Source organism: Spermophilus citellus (assembly GCF_964194105.1).
Source record: "Spermophilus citellus genome assembly, chromosome: 1".
Taxonomy (NCBI): domain Eukaryota; kingdom Metazoa; phylum Chordata; class Mammalia; order Rodentia; family Sciuridae; genus Spermophilus; species Spermophilus citellus.
In genome coordinates this window covers 12696990-12720151 of record NC_138182.1, presented here as the reverse complement: position 1 = coordinate 12720151, position 23162 = coordinate 12696990, and the positions used below count along the sequence as shown (strand labels likewise).

The 23162-nt window shown below is 40.1% G+C and overlaps 1 protein-coding gene across 1 annotated transcript in view; it reads right to left on the bottom strand.

The window, feature by feature from the left end:
- Positions 1 to 23162, bottom strand: part of SLC15A1 (solute carrier family 15 member 1) — a gene marked incomplete at its 3' end in the record, with an annotated part of 53830 nt that overhangs the window by 10255 nt on the left and 20413 nt on the right. Inside the window, exons 8-18 of the mRNA XM_081304562.1 lie at positions 21891 to 21974; positions 19945 to 20027; positions 17113 to 17199; positions 16511 to 16600; positions 14735 to 14779; positions 14577 to 14609; positions 14408 to 14496; positions 13837 to 13918; positions 12334 to 12453; positions 11023 to 11169; positions 10141 to 10190 (exon numbers count right to left, since the gene is read on the bottom strand). Coding sequence (XP_081160688.1) covers positions 10141 to 10190; positions 11023 to 11169; positions 12334 to 12453; positions 13837 to 13918; positions 14408 to 14496; positions 14577 to 14609; positions 14735 to 14779; positions 16511 to 16600; positions 17113 to 17199; positions 19945 to 20027; positions 21891 to 21974 — 910 coding nt within the window. The remainder of the gene's footprint in view (positions 1 to 10140; positions 10191 to 11022; positions 11170 to 12333; positions 12454 to 13836; positions 13919 to 14407; positions 14497 to 14576; positions 14610 to 14734; positions 14780 to 16510; positions 16601 to 17112; positions 17200 to 19944; positions 20028 to 21890; positions 21975 to 23162) is intronic.

Here is a 23162-nt window from a genome sequence, read left to right as displayed (position 1 = left end):
TTTATTCTTATGTGGTGCTGAGGATCGAACCCAAGGCCTTGCATGTGCTACCACCGAGCCATAATCCTGACTCCTCATTCTTAGCATTTTTTAAGGTAATTATTTTTTCCTAGCATTGTCTTTTGAGGGTTCAGGAATTTGGGATTGTATATTTTAGTTTGGTTTTGTATTATTTTTATTTGTTTATTTTTCTTGTTTCTCTTTCTTATTTTCTCCTGCTAATGACCAAATTCTATTGTTTTCTTTCCCAATACTTTGCTTCTTCTAATCCCCCCCTCTTTTCATGTAAACATCACCTGCCACATCTCTTCTACATTCTCTGTTCACTTTTTGAAATTATAAATGCTTTTCTAACTTTCTAACATATTTTATTTCCCCCTACCATCTTTTACCATCTTTCAGAACTAATTGGCTTATAATAACTCCTACTCCCACTATTTTTTTCGGGGGGGAGAGGTACTGGGGATTGATTCAGGTGCACTCTACCACTGAGCCACACCCCTGGCCCATCCTGCCCCCACCAATAAGACTGATACACACATTACTGCTGTGAATGATAGAGTTGACACTTGCTGTTTGCTTTAAAGCCAGATCTAGTTTATGGTTATTATTTTTACTGTTGACAGTTGCTGAACGGGCCATTCCTGTTTATTGGTGATAATTAATGTTGAAGATGTCATCTTTGGAGCTGGGTATTTACTTTAATGCCATATATTGTTTGCAATGGTTGTTACTATTGTTTATTTCACTCCACTTCAGAAGGTTTGGGAACCTACATGGATGCTAAAAGTTCACAGATTAGAGACTGCTGCTGCTGAGCTGAGCATTCCCTGACATCACTCCAACTCAGAAGTAAGGGGACAAAAGCCCCCAACAACAACAGGATCCAAGGAGGAACAGAAAGGAACTTCAGTTCCCACCCCTTGGCAAATACTCATACACAAAACAGAGAGAAGTTCCAGAACAAACAAGGTAATTACTCACAGAAGGACATGTGCCAAAAAGAGGTAACGGAATCCACCTTAATCAACATGCAAGTCCAAGACCTCAACAAACATGAGAAAATAGGCAAAAAAAATTTTCCCCCAAATTCACAATCCCCCAACAAAGGATCACACTGATAGAAAGCCCAGAGAAAGACTATAAAAAACTGATTATAAGCAGTATGAAAATTTCTTGGAAAACTGCGAATGGAACCACCATTTGACCTAGCTATCCTACTCCTCATTCTATACCCACAGGACTTAAAAACAGCACACTATAAGGACACAGTCACAGCAATGTTTATAGCAGATTCACAATTCACAATAGCTAAACTGTGGAACCAACCTAGATGCCCTTCAATAGATGAATGGATAAAAAAATGTGGCATATATATATACAATGGAATATTACTCAGCAATAAAAAGAGAATAAAATTATGACATTTTCAGGTAAATGGATGGAGTTAGAGAAGATAATGCTAAGTGAAGTTAGCCAATCCCCAAAAACCAAATGCCAAATATTTTCTCTGATATAAGAAGGCTGATTCATAGTGGGGTAGGGAGTGGGAGCATAGGAGGAATAGATGAACTCTAGATAGGGCAGAGGGGTTAGAGGGGAAGGGAGGGAGCATGGGGTTATAAATTGTGGTGAAATGTGATGGACATTTTTATTCAAAGTACACGTATGAAGACACAAATTGATGTGAATACATTTTTGTATACAACCAGAGATATGAAAAATTATGCACTATAATAAGAATTGTACTGCATTCCGCTGTCATATATAAATAAAATAAATAAAAATGAGAATAACAGTGAAATTTATATCATGAGATTATTGTGAGGCTTTGATAACTCAATAAGTGTCAAGGGTGTGAAACAGACTGGTAGAGAACATCCAGTGGATGTGAGCTGCTGCCAGTATCATGACACCTCCTTCCTTTTCACCTTCCTACCTTCCTACCAAGTTGCTCTTCTCCGGAATAAATGCCCTTCACTTATTAGCTATAGCCGAGATGTGGTTTTGGCCTTCATGATTATGGACTCTCGTGTCTGTAAGGTCAGCATTTTAAAAATAATTGCTTTGTCCAAAAATAAACACAACTTTGGAAGTGTTGTCCAACTTAAAAAAAAAGTGCTTAATAAGCTACAAGAAGGTCTAAGGAAGAAATTAGGACAGCATATACAGGATGTGAAAGACCATTCTAATAAAGAAATAGAATAGTAAAAAGAAACCAAACAGAGCTCCTAGAAATAAATACATATAAAATAGTACCTCAGCTTCTCCAGGCCTTGAAGACAGGTTATGTGATCTTGAGTATACAGAATGTAAATTTATTACATTCAAGCCAGCCTCAGCAATTTAGCAAGGCCTGCAGCAACTCAGCAAGATTCTGTCTCTAAATAAAATAAAAATGGGCTGGGGATGTGGCTCAGTGGTGGAGTGCCCCTGGGTTTAATCCCTGGTACCAAAAAAAAAAAAAAAACAAAACGCAAAAAACTCCCACAAAAACCAAAAAACCAAGATCCAACTATATGCTCTTTACAAGAGACTTATCTTATAGGTAAAGACATGCACAAGCTGAAGGTAAAAGGATGGGAAAAAAAAAAATCCCATGCATACCGACCACAAAAACAAGCAGGAGTAGCTATTCTCATATCTAATGAAGCAGATTTGAAGCAAAAATTAATCAGAAGAGACAAAGAAGGTCATTATATACTAGTAGAGGTAAAACTCCAACAAGAATATATAACTATAGTAAACATTTATGCCCCAAATGTCAACGCACCCAATTACATGGAAAAAAATACTCCATGACATTAAATCCAATAGTCCCCAACAAAATAATACTGGGTGATTTTAACACACCCTTATCACCAATAGACAGGTCACCAAAACATAAAATCAATGAAGATATCTCCAACCTAAATAACACTAGAAATCAAGTGAACCTAATGAACATCTACAGAATATTTTACCCCCAACAACTGACTCTACCTTCTTCTTAGCTGTGCATGGAACTTTTCCCAAAATAGGTAATATTCTAGGGCAAAAAAACAAATCTTAGCAAATATAAAAAATTTTATATAATCCCATGTATCCTATTAGATTGTAATGGAATAAAGCTAGAAATAATAGAAACCACATAAACACACGGAGATTGAATAATGCTCTTTTAAATAAAGTATGGATCAAAGAAGATATGGGAATAGAAATCAAGAAATTCTTAGAAATGAATAATAACAGAGTAAACATATCAAAATCTCTGAGATAGTGTGATAGCAATTGAAAGAGGAAAATTTATAGCCCTGGTGTTATAAAAATTAGAGAGACTCAAAATAAGCAAGCTTATGTTTCACCTCATTGCCTTAGAAAAAGAACAAACACCCAAACCAGTAGAAAACAGGAAACAACTAAGATCAGAGCTGAAATCAATGAAATTGAGGATAATAAAACAATATACAGGATCAATGCAATGAAGAGTTGGTTCTTTAAAAGATAAATAAGATTTACAAACCCTTAGCCAAACTAACCAAAAGAAAGAGTGAGAATACACAAATAGGCAAGATCAGAGATGAAAAAGGAGATATCACCACAGAACCTTTTGAAATCTAGAGGATTATCAGAACCTATTTTGATAATTTATACTCCAGTAAGCTAGAAAATATGGAAGACATGGCAAATTTCCAGACACACATGACCTACATAAATTGAATCAGAAAATATATAGAAAACCCAAACAGACCATTATCAAGTAATGAAATTAAAACAGTAATTAAAAGCCTTCCAAAAAAAAAAAAAAAGCCCAAGACCTGACAGATTCTCAGCTGAGTTCTACCAGACCTTTACAGAAGAACTAACACCAGTCTTTCTTAGATTATTCTATGAAATTGACAGGGAGGAAACACTCCCAAATACATTTTATGGAGCCAGTATAACCCTGATACTAAAACAAGACAAAGACAAATCAAGGAAAGAGAACTACAGACCAATATCCCTCATGAACATTGATGCAAAAATCCCTAATAAAATATCAGCAAACTGCATTCAAAAATACATCAAAATGATAGTATACCACAATCAAGTGGGTTTCATTCCAGGGATGCAAGGCTGGTTCAGTGTATGCAAATCAATAAACGTAATTCAGCACATAAAAGGAATTAAGGACAAAAGTCACACGATCATCTCAATAGATGCAGAAAAGACCTTTGATAAAATGTTAAGGATCAAAGGAACTTACCTCAACATCACAAAGACTGTTATGATATACCAAAGCCAACATCATACTATATAGAGAAAAACTAATAAGAGAATTTCCTCCAAAATAAGGATCAAGACAGGAAGAGAAAATCAAAGGGATGCAAATAGGAAAAGAAGTCAAACTAAACTATCTCTGTCTGTTGACAATATGATCCTATATCTAGAAAACCCCCAAAATTCCACCAGAAGACTTGTAGAGTTTATACATGAGTTTAGCAGGATGGATACAAGATCAACACCCATAAATCAATAGCCTTCCTATACTCCAACAGAGATTCAGCTGGGAAAGAAATCAGGAAAAGCATCCCACTCATGATAACCTCAAAAATAAATAAATTAATTAAATAATTTAGAATTAATCCAACCAGGATTACCTTCTACAATGAAAATTATAGAACACCAAAGAAAGAAAATGAAGAAGACCTGAGACAGAAAGATAGACAGACATACCATGTTCTTGGATAGGCAGAATCAATATTGTCAAAATGGCCTTATTACCAAAAGAAATACACAGATTCAATGCAATCCCCATCAAAATACCAATGACATTCTTCACAGAATTAGAAAAAACAACTCTTAAATTCATTTGGAAGAATGAGAGACTCAGAATAGACAAAGCAATACTAAGCAAGAAAAGCGAAGCAGGAGGCATCACAGTGCCTGATCTGAAATTATACTATAGAGTTGTAGTAACAAAAACAGTGTGGTATTGACATCAAAATGGACATGAAGATCAATGGAGCACAAGAGAAGACAGAGACAAATCCACATACTTAGAGCCTGCTGGTATTTAACAAGGTGCTAAAAATATATTTTGGAGAAAAGACAGCCTTTTTAACAAATGGTGCTGGGGAAACTGGATCGCTATATGTAGAAAAATTAAACTAGACCCATGAATCTCACCCTGCATAAAACTCAAATTGAAATGGATCAAAGACTTAGGAATTAGAACAGAAACCTTACAATTGCCAGAAGAAAACATAAGGTCAATACTCTATCATATAGGTGCTGGCATCGACTTCCTTAACAAGATCTTCAAAGCACAAGAAATAAAAACTAAGAATCAATAAGTGGAATACCATCAAATTAAAAAGCTTCTGTACAGCAAAGGAAATGATTAAGAGTGTGAAGAGAGAGCCTATAGAATGGGAAAAAATCTTGGTCAGCTGCTCCTCTGATAGAGAATTAACATCTAGACTATACAAAGAATTCAAAAAACTTAACACCAAAAAACCAAATAGCCCAATCAATAAATGGGCAAAATAACTAGAGAGAAACTTCTCAAAAAAAGAAACACAAATGGTCAATAAATACATGAAGAAATGTTCAACGCCTCTAGCAATCAGGGAAATGCAAAACAAAGCTACACTGGGGTTTCACCTCACTCCAGTCAGAATGGCAAGGATCAAAACCACAAACAATAGTAAATGCTGGTGAGGCTGTGGGGGAAGAAAAGATACACTTGGACATTGTTGGTAGGACTGCAAACTAACACAACCACTTTGGGAAGCAGTATAGAGATTCCTCAAAAAACCTGGGATGGAACCACCGTATGACCCAGCTATCCCACTCCTTGGTATTTTCCCAAAAGATCTAAAATCAGCATATGACAGCAACATGGCACATCAATGTTTATAGCAGCACAATTCACAATAGGTTAATTAAGGACTCAGTCCATTCATCTATTGACAAGCATCTAGGTTAAGAAACTGTGATATATCATATATATAATGGAGCTTACTCAGACATAAAAATAATAAATTATGGCATTTGCTGATGGATGGAAATGGAGAATATCATGCTAAGTGAAATAAGGCAAACTCAGAAACTCAAAGATCAAAAGTTTTCTCTCATATGTGGAAAAATAAAGGAAAGAGGGAGGAAAGGATAGGATAACATTAGAACCACTCAAATACAAATCACTAGAGAAGCAAAAGGAAGTCTAGTAGAGTAGAAGAAGGAGAAAGGGAGGGGGAGGAGGGAAGGGAGGCGGAGGAAGAGGGAATCAAGAACTGAAACAGAGCTGAGCTCGGGTCAAGTGCAGTGGTGCAGGCCTGTAATCCCAGTGGCTCGGGAGGCTAAGGCAGGAGGATCACGAGTTCAAAGCCAGCCTCAGAAATTTATGGCGAGGCACTTAGCAAATCAGTGAGACCCTGTCTCTAAGTAAAATATAAAAAATGTCCAGGGATGTGCCTCAGTGGTTAGAAAGGTCACAGGACATAAAGACAACGACAACAAAAATTTCCATTACAAAATGAACAGCTGGAAACTGAACTTTAAAACCATATCATGCTAAGTGAACCAATCCCTGGGTTCAATCCTCAGTAACAACAACAACAAAAAAAAGGAACTGAAAATAGATTTCCATGCATGTATAAGTTTTTTGGGATGAACCCAACTACTATGTATAACTATGGAGCTCTAATAATAAACAAATAAATAAATTGGGCTTCACCAAAACTTTTTTTAATATTTATTTTTTAGTTGTAGTTGGACACAATCTCTTTATTTCACTTATTTATTTTTATGTGGTGCTGAGGATCGAACCCAGGGTCTTGCACATGAGAGGCGAGTGCTCTACCACTGAGCCACAACCCCAGCCCCACACAAAAACTTTTTAAAAAGTTAGATTACAGAACATTTTTAGTTTCAATGAAGTCTAATTTATCAAATTTTTATTCTATGGATTTGCACTTCTGGTTTAATATCTAAGATTTTTAATGTTTCTTACATAAATTTTGTAGTTTGGTATTTTAATATGGATCCATAATCAATTTTGAGCTGACTTGCATATAAAATGCATAAAAATTTCTATGTAATTTCTCTACAAGAATTTTATGTAAGACATGAGATTTAGTTCATTTTTTTTACATTTGAATGTCCAAATGTTTCAGTTCCAGCTGTTCTTTAATCCATATGATTATCTTTGCGCTTTTGACAAACAGTAGTTGGCTATACCTGTGTATATATTATATTATTTCTGGGCTATTTCATTGATCCATTAGTCTATTTCTTTGCCAATAATGTTTTGTTTTGAGTTCTGTAACTTTAGGTAGTCTTAAAATTAGTAGTGATGTGAGCACTGCAATTTTATTCTTTTTGAAAACTATTTTGGCTATTCTAATTCCTGTGTGTGTGTGTGTGTGTGTGTGTGTGTGTGTGTGTGTGTGTGGTGTGCTGGGGATCGAACCCAGGGCCTTGTGCATGCAAGGCAAGCACTCTACCAGTTGAGCTATATCCCAGCCCTCCATATAAATTTTTAATCATTTTGTTTATATTTACATAAATAATGCCATGTAATGATAGGGTTTACACTACACCTATAGCTCAATTCGGGGAGACCTGCCATCTTTACTGTTTTAAGTCTTCCCAGTTTGAATGTGGTGTTTCTCTCCATTTACTTTGCGGCTCCCTGGTTTCTGTTAGTTAAGTATTCTGCAGTTTTCAGCACTCTGAGGGGGGCCATCCTCAATGTGATTGGAGTTACCTCCCTGGCTGGGTGAGAGGCACTTAGGCACAGCTGTGTCAGAGCTTTCCCCATCCTTCTCCAGGGCTTGTCTGTGCAGAGGTGTGTCTGGCCACTGCCCTGAAGACCCAATCGTTGCCCCTGACCTCGGGATGCTGCCCCCCTTAATCTTCATTGGATGGGATTTTCCCCAGAATTTTTTGTTCCCCAATAAAAGCTCACTCCCTGGCGTGTTTTCTCTCTCTTCTCTTCTCTTCTCTTCTCTTCTCTTCTCTTCTCTTCTCTTCTCCTCTCCTCTCCTCTCCTCTCCTCTCCTCTCCTCTCTCTCTCTCTCTCTCTCTCTCTCTCTCTCTCTCTCTCTCTCTCTCTCTCTCTCTCCCTCCCTCCCTCCCTCCCTCCCTCTCTCTCTCTCTCTCCTCTTCAGTAACCTCACCACTGCATTAGGTGGCTGGAGGCTGGAGCTAGGAGGAGCCATCCTGGAGCTGGTTTAAAGGTAATTAGAATCTTGTCTCTTTAATTCAAAACTCCCTAGCGGTTTCTCACAACTCGAACCTTCTTTAATGAAGCCACGCTGGTCGCTTGGCAGAGCACTCAAATGCTGTCCATGTTTTGTTAGACTTATACTTAACGCATTTCATATTTTGAGGGGACATATTATAAATGATATGGTTTTAAAGTTCAGTTTCCAATTGTTCATTTTGAAATGGAAATTTTTTGCTGCTGTTGTCTTTATGTCCTGTGACCATTCCTAAACTCATGTATTGATTTTATGAACTTTTTGGGTCAAGTTCTGAGGTCTTTCTATTATAGACAGTAGTCAACTGTGATAGCTTTACTTCTTCCTCTCCAATCTAGATGCTTTTACTTCTTTCTTTTTCTTGTCTCATTGCTCTAGCATCCAGAAGGATGTTGGATGGGAGGGGAGAGTGGACAACCACCCTTGTTCCTGGTCTTGGGGGGAGTATTCAGACTTCCACTATGAAGGGCAACATACTTGAGTTTTTGCAGGTGTCCTGTTTAAGGGTAAGAGAGTTGTCTCCTATTCCTAGTTAGCTGAATTTTTTAAAATCATGAATGGATTGTGAATTTTATCAAATGGTTTTTCTGCATTAATTAATAAGAAGGTATGGATTTTCCTCTTTAGTTTCTTAAGGTGATAGATTATGTTGATTGATTTTTAAAACTTGTTCTTTTTAGATATATATGACAGTAGAGTGTATTTCAACATATTATATGTACATAGAGTATAACTTATTCAAATTAGTGCCCCATTCTATTTTGGGGGGCTATTAGGGATTGAACTCAGGGGCACTCAACTACTGAGCCACATCCCCAGCCTTATTTTGTATTTTATTTAGAGACGGGGTCTCACTGAGTTGCTTAGTGCTTTGCTGAGTTGCTGAGGCTGGATTTGAACTCGCAGTCCTCCTGCCTCAGCCTCCAGAGCCCCTGGGATTACAGGTGTGTGCCCTTGTGCCTGGCTAGGATCCCATTCTTGTGGTTGTACACGATATGGAATTTCACTGGTGGTGTAGTCATTGTGAACATAGGAAATTATGTCTGATTCATTCATTCATTCCTATTCTCATTCCCCCTCCCTTCCCTTCATTCCCCTTTGTCTAATTCACTGAACTTCTATTCTTCCTTCCCCTCTTATTGTGTTTTAGCAGCCTCAAATCAGAGAGAACATTGGCCATTAATTTGGGGGGATTGGCTTATTTTGCTTAGCACAATAGGCTCCAGGTCCATCCATTTACTGGCAAAATTCATAAAGCCATTCTTTTTTATGGCTGAGTAAGATTCCATTGTGTATATATACCACATTTTCTTTATCCATTCATCTGCCAAAGGACACTAGGTTGGTTCCATAGCTTAGCTATTGTGAGTTGAACTGCTATAAACATTGAGGTGGTTGCAGTGTTGATTGATTTTTAAAACTGAATGTTGAACTAGTCTTACATTCTTGGAAGAAATCCCATTCTCTCTTTCTATCCTGTCACAGCTGGGCTTCACTCTGGGTACACATTACTTCCATCAGAAGCTGCCAGAACTCAAAGTTTTAGAGAAAAACTCATACCAGTCCCCAAGAAAGCACGATTATAATTTTTTTTTTCTAACAAATTGAGTGGATGTAGTGTATTCTTGGTTATCAAAGATACTCATGTAGCTTTGGGATTTGAATTGGTGAATATTCATGACGTGGGCAAAAGCACGATACACACTACAATCCCAATCACACAAAATGTGATGCTGTGTCAGGCTTTTCCACATGCATGGCCTGAAGGGACTGTCCAACCAAGCTGCTGGTGCCTGGATAGCTTTTCTCTTTGCTTGTGTTTTTCTATTTCCTGTAATGTACATGGTAACTTTTATTTTAAAAATTAAAGTTATTTTAAAAAAAAAGAAGAAGAAGAAAGAAACACTCATACCTGATTCCATTTTCTCCTTTTTCTGGCTTCTTGTTAAGCCCATCCTTTACCTGAGAGAAAAAAAAAAAAAAAAAACAGAAAAACACTTCTCATATCTCAACCATTAGAAGCAATTCACGTGAACATTTCAGCCTTGAGGAGAAGGACACGGCCCTCATCCCGGGAATTAAGGCATCATGAGGACCGGGGAGGCTCCCTTCAGCCCTGCTCTTCTTCCAGGCTAACCTGTACCTTTAGGAGTCCTGATCCTCGACTGCCCATGGTGCCAAAGAACACTACTCCCAAGGATTTAGGACAAGCCACTCAACAGCTCCCTAACTAAGCCAGTGACCAAGGGAATCGGCTGCAGGTCGCAGTTTCGTGGAGGCTCACTTACACCCCTGTACAGAGGGCCCGAGTCTCCCTCTTGAGTTCAGCGCATCCCTCCTTTATGTGTTCAATGGTATCATGTGTGTGTCTCCATGTTCTTATCAGATATTTTATATGGATTCTATTGCTTGTATCTGAAATACTCTGTTTTTCTAGAGAATGCTCTAATTTGATGCAAATTTTTTTAAAAAAATGAAATTAAAGATATATTTAAAACTTTGTCTCAAAAAGACCCTGAGAACACCCCTATGTGCTATGTGTGACACACACAAATGTGCATACACAGCGCACACACATGTGCACACATACACATCATACCATGCCCAGTTCTTTTTTAGAAAATTAATTAATATTAGCCCTTCCTACCCACCAAACTGTTACAGGAAGTCAACTGACTTGTGTTCTTGAAAAGGGTAGAAGCTGAGGATTATCTGAGGTCAAACGAAGTCACACCAGTAGCAAGCTGTGTGGCCAGTATCGCAGTCACTAACAACATCAGTGTCAAGGACTCACCACTTGGTACTGACTAGGTGCCCACACTAGAAGGGTGTAGCGATGGCCCTTCTCAAAGTCCTGAGTTACTGTTGAGACTGGTGACCCGGTGGAAGAAATGTTGATGCTTGTCAGCTTGTTTACATCAAAAGGCATATATTCCTTGGTCTGAGGGTAGAGAGAGGAGTCAGAGTCAATACCAGGGTCCTGTTATGCAACATGCATTTGACTTTTGCGATAGCATGTTATTTGACATAAAAGTTTCCAAGTTCATGTTCACACACATCGAAAATGCCTTGTGGAGAACTGAAGTTTATTCCTCTTAGCCTCCCAATAACCTTCATGAACTGTCATGAAGTTTTTTAGTATTCCACAAGATTCTACTTTCCATCAAGCATTTTACTTATTTTTTTAATATTTATTTTAGTTGTAGTTGGACACAATACCTTTATTTTATTTATTTTTACGTGGTGCTGAGAATTGAACCCAGGGCCTTGCATGTGCCAGGTGAGCGCTCTACTGCTGAGCCACAACCCCAGCCCCTTACTTACTGTTTTATAAAAATAAGAGCTATGGAAATGATTTCTACCATTGCACAAACAACGGCATCAGGGGAGAAGCAAGAGCCCTGGTGGGACTCAATCCTGGCTATCCTAAGCATCGGGACTCAGACTCTTAACCTTCAAGGTTACTAGTTTGGCAGGGTCTAAGGTAATGGATCCAACCATGACTGATGAGGAATTAGAGCGGCTCATGTAATCTTGGGGTTAGGACCCAGGTATCAAAATTTTCAAAGCTCTCCATGTGATTCCAGTCTGGATTTAAGATTGAGAACCAGAACAATGCTGTCAAGAGCAGGGTTTTCTGACCTTGGCACTGCTGACCTTTGAGCGAGATAATTCTTTGTCATGGAGGACCATCTGTCAACATCACTGACTCCTACATATGAGATGCCAAGAGCATGTTCCTAATCACAATGACAAAAAGTATCTGTAGAGGTTGCCAAATGTTCCCTAGGGGAAAGTCACCCCTTTAGAATGTGGACCTTCCCTGCTTTTTTGTAGCAACAGAAGCAGAACCCAAGAGCTTGTGGGCACACAGCATTGCAGATGTGCTGACTTAGAACTGCGTTCTCAAGAGCTCCCAGGGCATCTGCACTTCCACAAAAGCTGGAGGCCTGCTGGTCTAGGGTACATGACATCAAGAGATTTGGACATTTCCCTCTTGGCTGGTCTCGGGTAGTATCCAAGGACCAAGAGAAACAGCTTCTCCAAATCCTATTATAACTCAGGCCAGAAGATGAAAAAGAAAGTGACATTTCCCTCCACTTACTTGAGACATTTGGCCAAGTGTCACCATCTCTCCAGGAAAAGATATATCCATGTTATCATTTCCTATATTCAAGACTTTAATTTGGACTTCGTTTCCTTGGGGGAAGACGGGAAGAGTTTTCTGAGGGGGAAAAAAAAGCAATAGACAGTGAGGTCTTTCTTCAGGGATCACTGAAGATCATCTACATCCACCTTCTGGGTCACTGAGGATCATCTACATCCCTTCAGCCCTTGAAAGCTGCACTGGCAGATACATGCCCTCACCCCACTACCCAAACTGATCATTCACTGGCCTCCTGGCAACCAGAGAAAAGGAGAATTTGGAAGTTACTGGAAAGATCTGCTCTTGCCTCATTTAGCCACCTCTAGGTCAGCAGATGCCAAGTTATGAAGCCTAATATTGGAGGGGGTCAGAGTAACTGCAGTCTTAAGGAACATGTCTCCATCAGGGCACCTGGGGTCTGCTCTCTCTGACTCCCGTGTCCTCTCTTACAGCTCTGGAAGCTCCATCCATGGCCTGGACATGGTTGGTACTTTGGCTGTCTTCTCACAAATGCTTTCTGTCCTTGTGCCTCCATGCCTGTGCTCATGATTTCTGGTCTTTTTTCTGCTCTGCTGTCTGTAAATGCAGCGCCACTGGGGCGATGCATGTCCACATCAGGCCTCGCTTCATCTTCCACCAAGCTAGCTATGGGCACGAGAGAAGGAGTACACGCATGCTCACAGCAGCATCTTTCACAAGAGCCAAGGGGTGGAAGCACCCAGGCGTCCATGGACAGATGAACAGATAAACCAAATGTGTGGTACCTACATGGTGGACTATCATTTAGCTTTAAAAGGAAGGAAATCCTGTTACAACCTGGATAAACCTGGAGGACATTATGCTAAGTAAAATAAGCCCATCCACAAAGGACACTTAGAGGAGGTGCCTGGAGACAGGAAGTGGGATGTGGTTGCCAGGACGCGTGGAGAGCTGCTGTTAATGAGTACAGAAGTTCATCTGGGAAGATGAAGTTCTGGAAGCAAATGGCAGGGATGGTGCTAATAGTGTGGATGTACTTAATGCCCCTTAAAAATGGATCAGATGATGTATTTCATGTTATGTATATTTACCACAATTAAATTTAAAAAAAAGAAATTAAAAGAGAAAGGTGGGGAGAGAGAGAGAAAGTAAAGACACAGAGATAGAGAGCGAAGCCCTCTCACCTCTTGTTCTGCTCACCACATGCCCCCCGCTTCTAGAACCAACGTCTGATCTCTTCTAACGAAGCCCACCCATCGACCCCCTTCCCAGCTGCACCCTTGCAGGGGTGAGTCCAGTGTTTATGGACTGACAGCGACTGTTCTGCCCCTTGCCTCTCACCATCTGCAGCTCCAGGGCTTAGACCTCCACAAAGCGAGAGATTCTGGTCTCCCCTAATCCTCTAGACCCAGAAGGAGAAGATCTGAGTGCGCTGCCTGAGCCTAGCAGCAAAGGACGCTGGAGACTCTAGGAAAAACTCACATCGATTTCCACCTGCACAATCGCAGCCACCACAAAGGCCATGGAAGCCAGGAACATCCCAACTGTCATCTTCTTCAAGGAGCTGATTGGGACAAGAAGAAAGTGAGCCTCAGCCAGTTCCACACGGATGCACTAAGGAGAGGCCCCGGGGGGAACGCTCCCCCAACAAGACTGGCTTCCTTATAGAGGCCCATGTGCTGGAAAATGTCTCTCCCCTTATTCCTACTGAGACTACGGAGGGCCCATGAAATGCAGCTTTTCATTCACGTTTTTACATTTAATTTCTAGAAACTACAGTTCAGGTGGTACTCGGAATTACAGTGAACATTTTGTCATCTACATACAAAGGAGAACCTTAATTAGAGGCCTTTTCAGGCTGCCATCAATACAATTTTGTTTTAAAAGATATTTTCAGAAATATCAGCATACAAATATCTGATTTATTCATTTCCTTTAAAACCCCGCCACTGAGGTGGCTGGTGGGAGGGACATCCTCCTAATGCGCTAGGGGGCAAAGAGGGCGCAGTCCCTGGAAGGTGTCTCAACCATCCCAAACCAACCAGGCACCTACGTGAAATTGAAGCCACATTTTGCAATCAGAGGGTACACCACAGCATCTACGATGGGGACCATGATGACAATCAAGATGGCATTCACAGTCTGCAGAGGAAGCGAGGAAAGATGTTAACAGAGGCTTGAGGGCCACCTGGATCTCTGAAAGCAACATGTTTTCTGCTTACCTGCATCTGATCCGGCTGAATTTCAATAACTCCCTAAAAAGAGGTATGAAGGGTCACATTAAAAAATGTCATGAAAGGGAAGGATGAAGAGGACAAAGGGACTAAAGCAGAAGAGCAGCGACCAGGGAAGGTGAACCACCACACGGGCCCAGACTTACAATTCTCCCGTTCATGGTGGTTGCTTGCAGTGTCCACCGGGAGCCCTAAACACAAACACAGTCACCGCATCAACCGGGAAGGTAGCTTTGCACATTTTACTAGTCATGGTGGATCTTTTCTAAATCAGGAATGAGGTCTGAAATGTTTAAAGTTGTTTGTAACATCAAGCCGGCCTCCAAGCTCCACTAAAACGCTAGGTACAAGGAAGCAAGAGCACTTCTGTTAACAAGGGACCCTGCACACAGAGCTCCAGCTCCTCGTGAGGGCGCAGCAAGCCCCACCCTGAGGTGAAGCCACCTGCAGCACATGCCAGCGTGCAGCACATGCCAGCGTGCAGCACTGGGCTGGAAAGCTCGGCCCACGGCAGGGAGGGCAGCTTTGTGCCCTGCACCAGTCCCCACTCTCTGGCGTCAGCATTAACAATGCTGGGATTGTTAAAAGCCAGTTTTGACAGTCTGGAAGTAGACCCACAGCAAGACAGTGGTGGGTATAAATTTGGGCAGCTGAGTTATAATCCACCTATTCTATGACTGTTTCAAGACTGAACATGCAAATGTTTCAATATGAATCTCAATTCCACCAGCAGGGAATCATGGAAAGCTGGGAAACTTGTCTGTTTGAGCTCTTAACACATCAGCCACTGAGTACTTTATAGACAGTCTCTAATTTGATCTCACTGCCTCGAGGTGGGCTCTTGTGACCTGTTCAGAGGGTTACAAGTTTTTACTGAGACTCCCAGCTACTGAAGTCTGATTCCAGGAGGCTCCTATCTAGCTGTGAGGCTGCTTCTCTACCCTCTATGGGGAGGGGGTCTAAACCTCATATTTACAAATAAGGAGATTAATGTGCATGTTCATTTTTTTTTCCAAGGGATGATTTACCCTTACAGTGATGCTTGCTGTACAATTAAAACATATATTCACAATTTTGTTTTTAAACTTCAGTTTCTAAAAGAAACAACATTTTATTGCTTTGGCCGCTGAGCCCCATGCACTGGGCTGACATTACTGTGCCAGGTTCCCGTGTATGTCCCACAGCTGTGGGACCAAGAGCAGAGCAACAAGCCACCCATCTGGTCTGGGTCCCTGCTCCGGGGGATGACTCTGGTATGGTCATTTCACATCACTGGTAGAACTTCTAGTTCAAGCATTCCATTTTAAAGTGGAAGATATCAGTCATCTCTCAGTCTAAATGTGCCATGAATCCTGTCAAAGGCCCTACCTCTTTTTGCAAGCTGCATCAGTAGGAAAATAAGCTCCTTTTCCCCCCCTCTCTTTCTTTCCCCATGGTACTGGGGATTAACCTAAGGATGCTCTACAACCGAACTGTATCTCTAGTCTTTTTTAAAAACTTTTTAAATTTTGAGACAGAGTCTCCATTGAGTTGCCCAGGCTGGCCTTGAACTTGTGACCCTCCTGCCTCAGCTTCCTGAGTTGCTGGGATCACCGGTGCGCACCAACACAATTAGCAGGAAAGAAAACTTTCTTAACCCTCAGTTTTGATTGGCCAGAGTGCTGGCTGCTCTGATGAAATCTTCCCCAAGGCTACTTTACTTGACTACACCTCATTTTCTTCGTTGTTTTGCAAGAGAAATGTGGACAGAAGCTTCCAGAATTTTTTTAAACAAATAAACTCAATGTGATCTAACAACTAAATAAAATGATACAAAAAAGAAATTGGAAGAGAATGTTTTTAGAAACTAAATACTAAGTATGACTCAGTACATGGTAGTGCCCAAAGTATGTTTGCTAAACAAAGATAATTGGAAGCATTACCTGCTGATCAAACAGGGCCCAGAACATCGGGAGCGGAATATACAGGAACATCACCCTCGTAACCATCTTAATTTGAGAGATAAGCCGCTCCTGTAGGGAGGGACAGATCAGCCACAACTGTGTCACTCAGAGTGTTCAGGCACAGCTTGGTTTCAGTGTTGAGATATTTGCATCTAGAGATGAGTGGGGAGGTGATTATTGTTCCAAAAAACACTAACACAAGTTTTGGGAAATTTCTAAGCTATTGAAAATATGAGAAAATATCTGTTTAGGAGGAAAACTCCAACTTGCTACATGTAAATCCCACCACTGCCATCACCACCCCTTAACTTCTATATTCATACGTAGGGTACAGGATCACAATCACCTATAACTACTGGCAGATTACATCAAACGGAAAGCCAATACTGCTTCAGATAAATTATATCCATCGTTTACCAAATTGTTAATTTTTACAAAGTAGTGCTCATGCCTACTCTTACTTGACGCGCTAACAAGGTTGGGAGGGTACAACTGGTCATTTTACCCATCAGGCTTCATGCTCTGAACTGTGCTTCTCGACACCCCCTCTCTGGAGGAGCTGTAGCAAGGTGGTTACTTACATCATATTTCTCCTTAGCCCAGTCCAGCCAGTGCTCTCTCTTGGGAAATTCCTTACTTCGGTGCCTAAACCTGTTTTTGATAGAAAACTAAAGGAAGAAAAAAATCAAATTTCAGAACAGAACCAACTACTTCATCAGAGGAATACAGATCAATTAATCTCCCCCCTTTAAGGGAAAAATATGTGAGAAAATCAAAATATAAAATTGTATATAGCAGGGCTGGGGATGTGGCTCAAGCGGTAGCGCGCTCGCCTCGCATGCGTGCGGCCCGGGTTCGATCCTCAGCACCACATACCAACAAAGATGTTGTGCCTGCCGAGAACTAAAAATAAATATTAAAAATTCTCTCTCTCTCTCTCTCTCTCTCTCTCTCTCCCCTCTCTCACTCTCTCTTTAAAAAAAAAAAAATAAAAAAAATAAAATAAAATTGTATATAGCAGCATAATGAGCACGTTGAAGACACAACTGATGCATTTGTTTCTAGACTTTTTTTTTTTCCCCCTGGAGATTGAACCCAGGGGTGCTTTACCACTGAGCCACATCATCCACAGCCCTTTTTATTTTTTTATTTTGAGACAGGGTCAAAGGTTGCTTAGGGCCTGCTGGAATTATAGGCATACCCATGGCACCTGGCTGTGTCTAGACTCTTTGTGATTAAGATGTTGAGTTGGGGTCAGCAGAGGGACTGTCAGGGTTTCTCTCCAGATCCTCTATAGAGGCCTGTTCAGCAGGAATACAATGCAAGACTCATTTGCAACTTAAGTTTCCTAGTAGCCAAAGCAACAAGTCAAAGTCAAACAGGCAAAATTTGTTTAAAATATATTTTATTGGGGCTGGGGGTGTGGCTCAAGCGGTATCCTCAGCACCACATACCAACAAAGATGTTGTGTCCGCCGAGAACTAAAAAATAAAAAAATTCTCTCTCTCCCCTCTCTCACTCTCCCTTTAAAAAAAGATTTAAAAATATATATTTTATTTAACTCAATAATCTCCAAGTATGATTTTAATATACAATATATTAAAAATTAATGAGAATTTTAAATTCTTTTTTCATACTAAGTCTTCAAAATTAGGGGAGTATTTTCTACCTATGGCATATCTCAATTTGGTTGCTAAATTTTTTTTATCAGAAATATGTCACCTATATTTAGATTTCATTAATTTTATGTTTGAAAAATTAGATTTACATACTAGGTTGTTCCAAACATACTTAAAAGCTTCCTGATAACTGAATTGAGCTTTGTTTTCAAATTTGAGTAAGAACCCACTACACAGAAATACATATGTAAGAAAATAAAGTAGGGTTGGGATGTGGTTCAGTGGTACAGTGGTTGCCTCACAAGTGAAATAGTGCAAAGTCCTGGGTTCAATTCCCTGTACTAGGAAGATAAAAAAGTTATAGTCAAACAAGTCAAACATATCTCATATTTATAGACGGTAACAGATCATAAAAACATGCTGACCCATCATGAAATGAGAAGCCACTGAGATTCCTCACCAGTGTTTCTCAAGAGAGCTCTTGAGGGAAAGCAAAGTGCATCTACAAGACACAGCAGGGAGGGGGGGGTGTCGCGGCCAGGGACAGGTGTGTGACCAAATGCAACAATCCAGACCTGTGGGCTGATTTTAGGACACAGGGCAGTACAGTTCTCACAACTCTAAGCAGTTCAAAGTTGTTCTTTGGAGGTTTAAACCAAGCTGACAGTTACTTTCCTCTTTGCCTGGAAAAACCTTTTTGGTGGGAATAGATGGAATGCTAAAGGAAATGGGAAAGCTGCCCCTGAGGCATTGTGTTGTTGTTGTTTTTTTTTTTTTTTTTTTTTTTTTTTGACAAGGAGGGGGCACACGGCAAAATAGACCACATAATCTAATGCAATAAGGCCAGGCAAAAAGGAAGAGCATGATTTCAAGTTATCTTAAGGCCACCTTTTCATTCAAAAGATAATCCACATATTTAAAAAATAATAAGTGACACATTTCCCCCCAGTTATACAAAATATGTGTTCACTAAAAAAGGAGGGTTCTATTGTGTAAAGATTCCTTTTCCCAGGACTGGGGATGTGGGCTCAAGTGGTAGTGTGCTCGCCTAACATGCATGAGGCACTGGGTTCAATTCTCAGCACCGCATAAAAATAAAGATTGTGTCCACCTAAAACTAAAAAATAAACATTTTTAAAAAAGATTCCTATTCTCAACATTTATTTCCTGCATATGAATGTACCTGAATGTACATATCTCATGTAGATGCATATGGAAGAAACCAAATTCTGCATATTCCCATCATTAAGTATTCTTTGAAAACAAGACTTGTGATGACTACATAAGATGTCAAAGATACACTGTCAGTTGAGCACCCTTTTCCTCTTTTCAGCAATTAGTTGTATATAATATTACAATGACATCCTTTGTATATGAATCTGCATCCATTTAAAAATTTATTTTCTTAGCCTTATTTCCTGAAAGTAGCATAACAGACCCTTAGCACCTGAGCACTCTTGATACACATTGCAAAACTGAGCCCCAACTTTGTTTTACTGCTCCTGAAAAAACAGAAGGTATTGTCTGCCAATTTGATGAAGAGTCATTTTATTGGCTTTTCTTTGACAACTTTATTTTAAAAGCCATTTCCATTCCTCCCTTTTTGAGTTCTGTTTGAGTGCTTTTCCATTTGGTGAGTTTCATAAAAAGTTTATGATTTAAATTAAAACTTATCAAAATAGGGACACTTAAAATATGTTTAAAGAAAGTCAAAGTTTAATTGAATTTTAACGTAAAGGATGTAGAAGGTTTGGGGGTGATTAAAATGTCATGGAGAGGTACTGAAATACTCACACCAATGCATTTGACCACTTTACCCATGATGTTGCCCTGTGGCTGGAACTTCTTGTACATTCTACTGCCGATGACAAATACAACTGGACAGGGGAAAAAAATAAGAACAAACACCAAGGCTTAGTACCATCTATCAACCTCACAGAACCTGGGGCAGCCTGCAGACACCCAGTATAGCTATCTGAGCCAGGCCCTGGCTGTTTAAAGGGAGACAATATGTGCAAGGTGAATGAATTGCTCTCAAAGACAAAGAACAGAGCTCTAATTTTCTGGCCACAGTGGCAAGTGAGATTTTCTTCTTATCATTATTTTTCTTTTTAATGTTAAGGAAAATAGAAATTAATGTGTTGAAACTTTTACTTAATCGTATGTGGCAGTTTTCCCCCTGTATTCACTGTACAGAAGCACAGTTATAATTAGGATCTGCAGTAAGTTTTGCAAAAGTTGGAAACAGCCATTTTTTCATGGATTTTCTTAACCAAAGCATAGTATGAAAATAATGTAGAAAAGAGCATCTCTACAAGAGATTCTGAAAACACAGTGCTTATGCTAGAATTGTTGATTATCTAATACCATAATTCAATAATTAAAAACACCAATGGATTCTTTCTATTCTTGCCCATGCCAACCTTCCTCAACACATGGATGGTAAAGATGTCCAATAGATCGTTGTCTACATGTTCTTTTGCAAAGGAATATTTCAATTTCTTAATAAACTGAAGCCTAACTCAAGCACAGAAATTCTAGAGATTGTGCTCATATATAGTATTTGGTTGGTTCTCAATTTTTCAATTAAAAAACAAGCATACTGGGGCTGGGGAGGTGGCTCAAGTGGTGATGCGCTCGCCTGGCATGCGCGGGGCGCTGGGTTCTATCCTCAGCACCGCATACAAATAAAATAAAGATGTTGTGTCCACCGAAAACTGAAAAATAATATTTTAAAAATTCTCTCTCTCTCTCTTAAAAAAAAAAAAAAAGGATAAACTTTACCTAAGAATGACCTATACAGACTCAATGAGAATTTACTCAAAGTGCTCAATACAACATCTGGTATAGTAGGATCTTTAAAATGCTCTCTCCTGCCCAGAATTTGAGAGGAGGAGCATAGACAAGCATTTTGGGGGAAGGTGGCAGTATTTGAGGATTATGGAAGAAAGAGCCATACTGAAGAGGGAGGAATTCTGAACTCACATAATTGTAACGACAAAGCAAAATTGCTACAGCACGAGCACAGGAGGTTAAAAAAAAATTAGCCTACTCAATTCTAGTAAGATCTGAAACAGAAATGGAAGAAAGCAACACCAATGCTGGCAGCTCCCTTGCTAGAAAGGAGAAGGTGCCAGGAAGATCCAAGACAGCATTTGACTATCCTGGCACTGCCATCTTCCTAGCCAGACCGCCCCTGTAGGAAACCTTCACGCTTCCTAAAAAGCCAATGCCAAGAGCCAATCTAACTGTATCTAATATGTACACCCCTTCCTTCGAGAGGAAGGAATTCCAGTAGAAGCATTTTGGGAGACTGGATTATGGAATTGTACATGCTCAGTGGAAGTATTTCAGTGGCCATTGAACCAGGTTGCCATTTCTTCAAGGGCAGGAGATGTGCACACGTTGACAGGAAGAAAAGCTTCTGGCCACAGGAACAGCCAGTCTAGCAGATTCTACCACCTTCACCTTCCTCTTCCTAATTGGTACCAAACCTTTCATGTCCAACTCAGATGGTTCATTTCCCTGCAAACCCTTTTTTGATCCTATCCACTCTGAAACGAGAGGCCAACTCTACTTCCTTCTCTCTGAGAGAGCACATTGAACACTGAATGGCAATGCTTCACACTATTTTTTTTTTTACAACTCATTACATGGACTTCAAAAATATTAGTCTCAATAATGAATGTGGGGCCTGATCTGGTTGTAGGCTGGTGTTAACTCAAGTAATTTCCACTTACTTAGGGAGACGGCCATGAGAGCAGCAGGAACCCCAAATGCCAGTGGGTAACATGCTTGCTGACTGTGAATTCCACATTGTTGAACTGGGGAGAAAGTATGAGATTAAAATTGATCATGGCATTGGTAATGCATGGATAGTTCCCATTTCTAAAAACCCCTCACTATTGAATTTACATAGTATATTTTTTTTTTAGAGAGAATTTTTTAATATTTATTTTTTAGTTTTCGGTGGACACACATCTTTATTTTATTTGTATGTGGTGCTGAGGATCGAACCCAGCACCCCACGCATGCCAGGTGAGCACACTACCGCTTGAGCCACCTCCCCAGCCTGCCCTGTTACATAGTATTTTCACTTAAGGTTCAAGACATCCATTTGCCTTACTGATGTCATTGCCAGCTGCATTGTAGAAAGAGCAGGAGATGGAGGCGGATTCTAATCTTAGCCCCTAAATAGATGTGTGTTTGCTGTATGGGTTTTCTAAGTGGGGGAGATAAATATGATCTGGGTACAATGACTCCAACATAAGGGACTCGGTCAATAAAAGCTATGTGCCCTGGAAAGTCAATATCGTATGTCCCTATACGTACGCCAAATAGGTAACAATTAGTTGATCTCGGGCAGGGGTTGACAATGCTTTCTGTGATATCTTAGGCTAGGTATCTTAGGCTTTGGGGACCATTTGATCTTGGTCACAACTCTTCAGCTCCAGTTTTTTTTGTTTGTTTGTTTGTTTGTTTTTGCTACTGGGATTGAACCCGGGGACACTTAACTACCGAACTACATCTCCAGCCCTTCTTTTTCTTTTTATATTTTTGTATTTTACTTAGAGACAGGGTCTCACTGAGTTGCTTAGGGCTTTACTAAATTGCTGAGTGCTGGCTTTGAACTTGTGATCCTCCTGCCTCTGCCTCCCGAGCCGCTGGGATTACAGTTGTGCGCCACTGTGCCTGGCTTCAGCTTTGCCTTTGTAGGAGGAAAGTAGTCAAAGCCAAACCTAAATGATGGTGTTGCCCAGATTTCTGGATCTGGCCCCAGGGCCATTGTTTGCCAGCCTCTGACTGAGGGTTATTTCAGCTCTGAAATCTTAGGATTGGTAAGGAAAACTATCAAGGCTTTGTAAGAAGCAAGAGAGATTACTAGAAATCCTTCCGTGGGAGGCTGTGGCCTCCACAGTGATCCAATCTTGTAGGGATTTTGACTCTGCCTAGCTATTTCACAATTCTTTTTTTAACTGTTTTTAGTTGTTGATAGACCTTTATTTATTTAT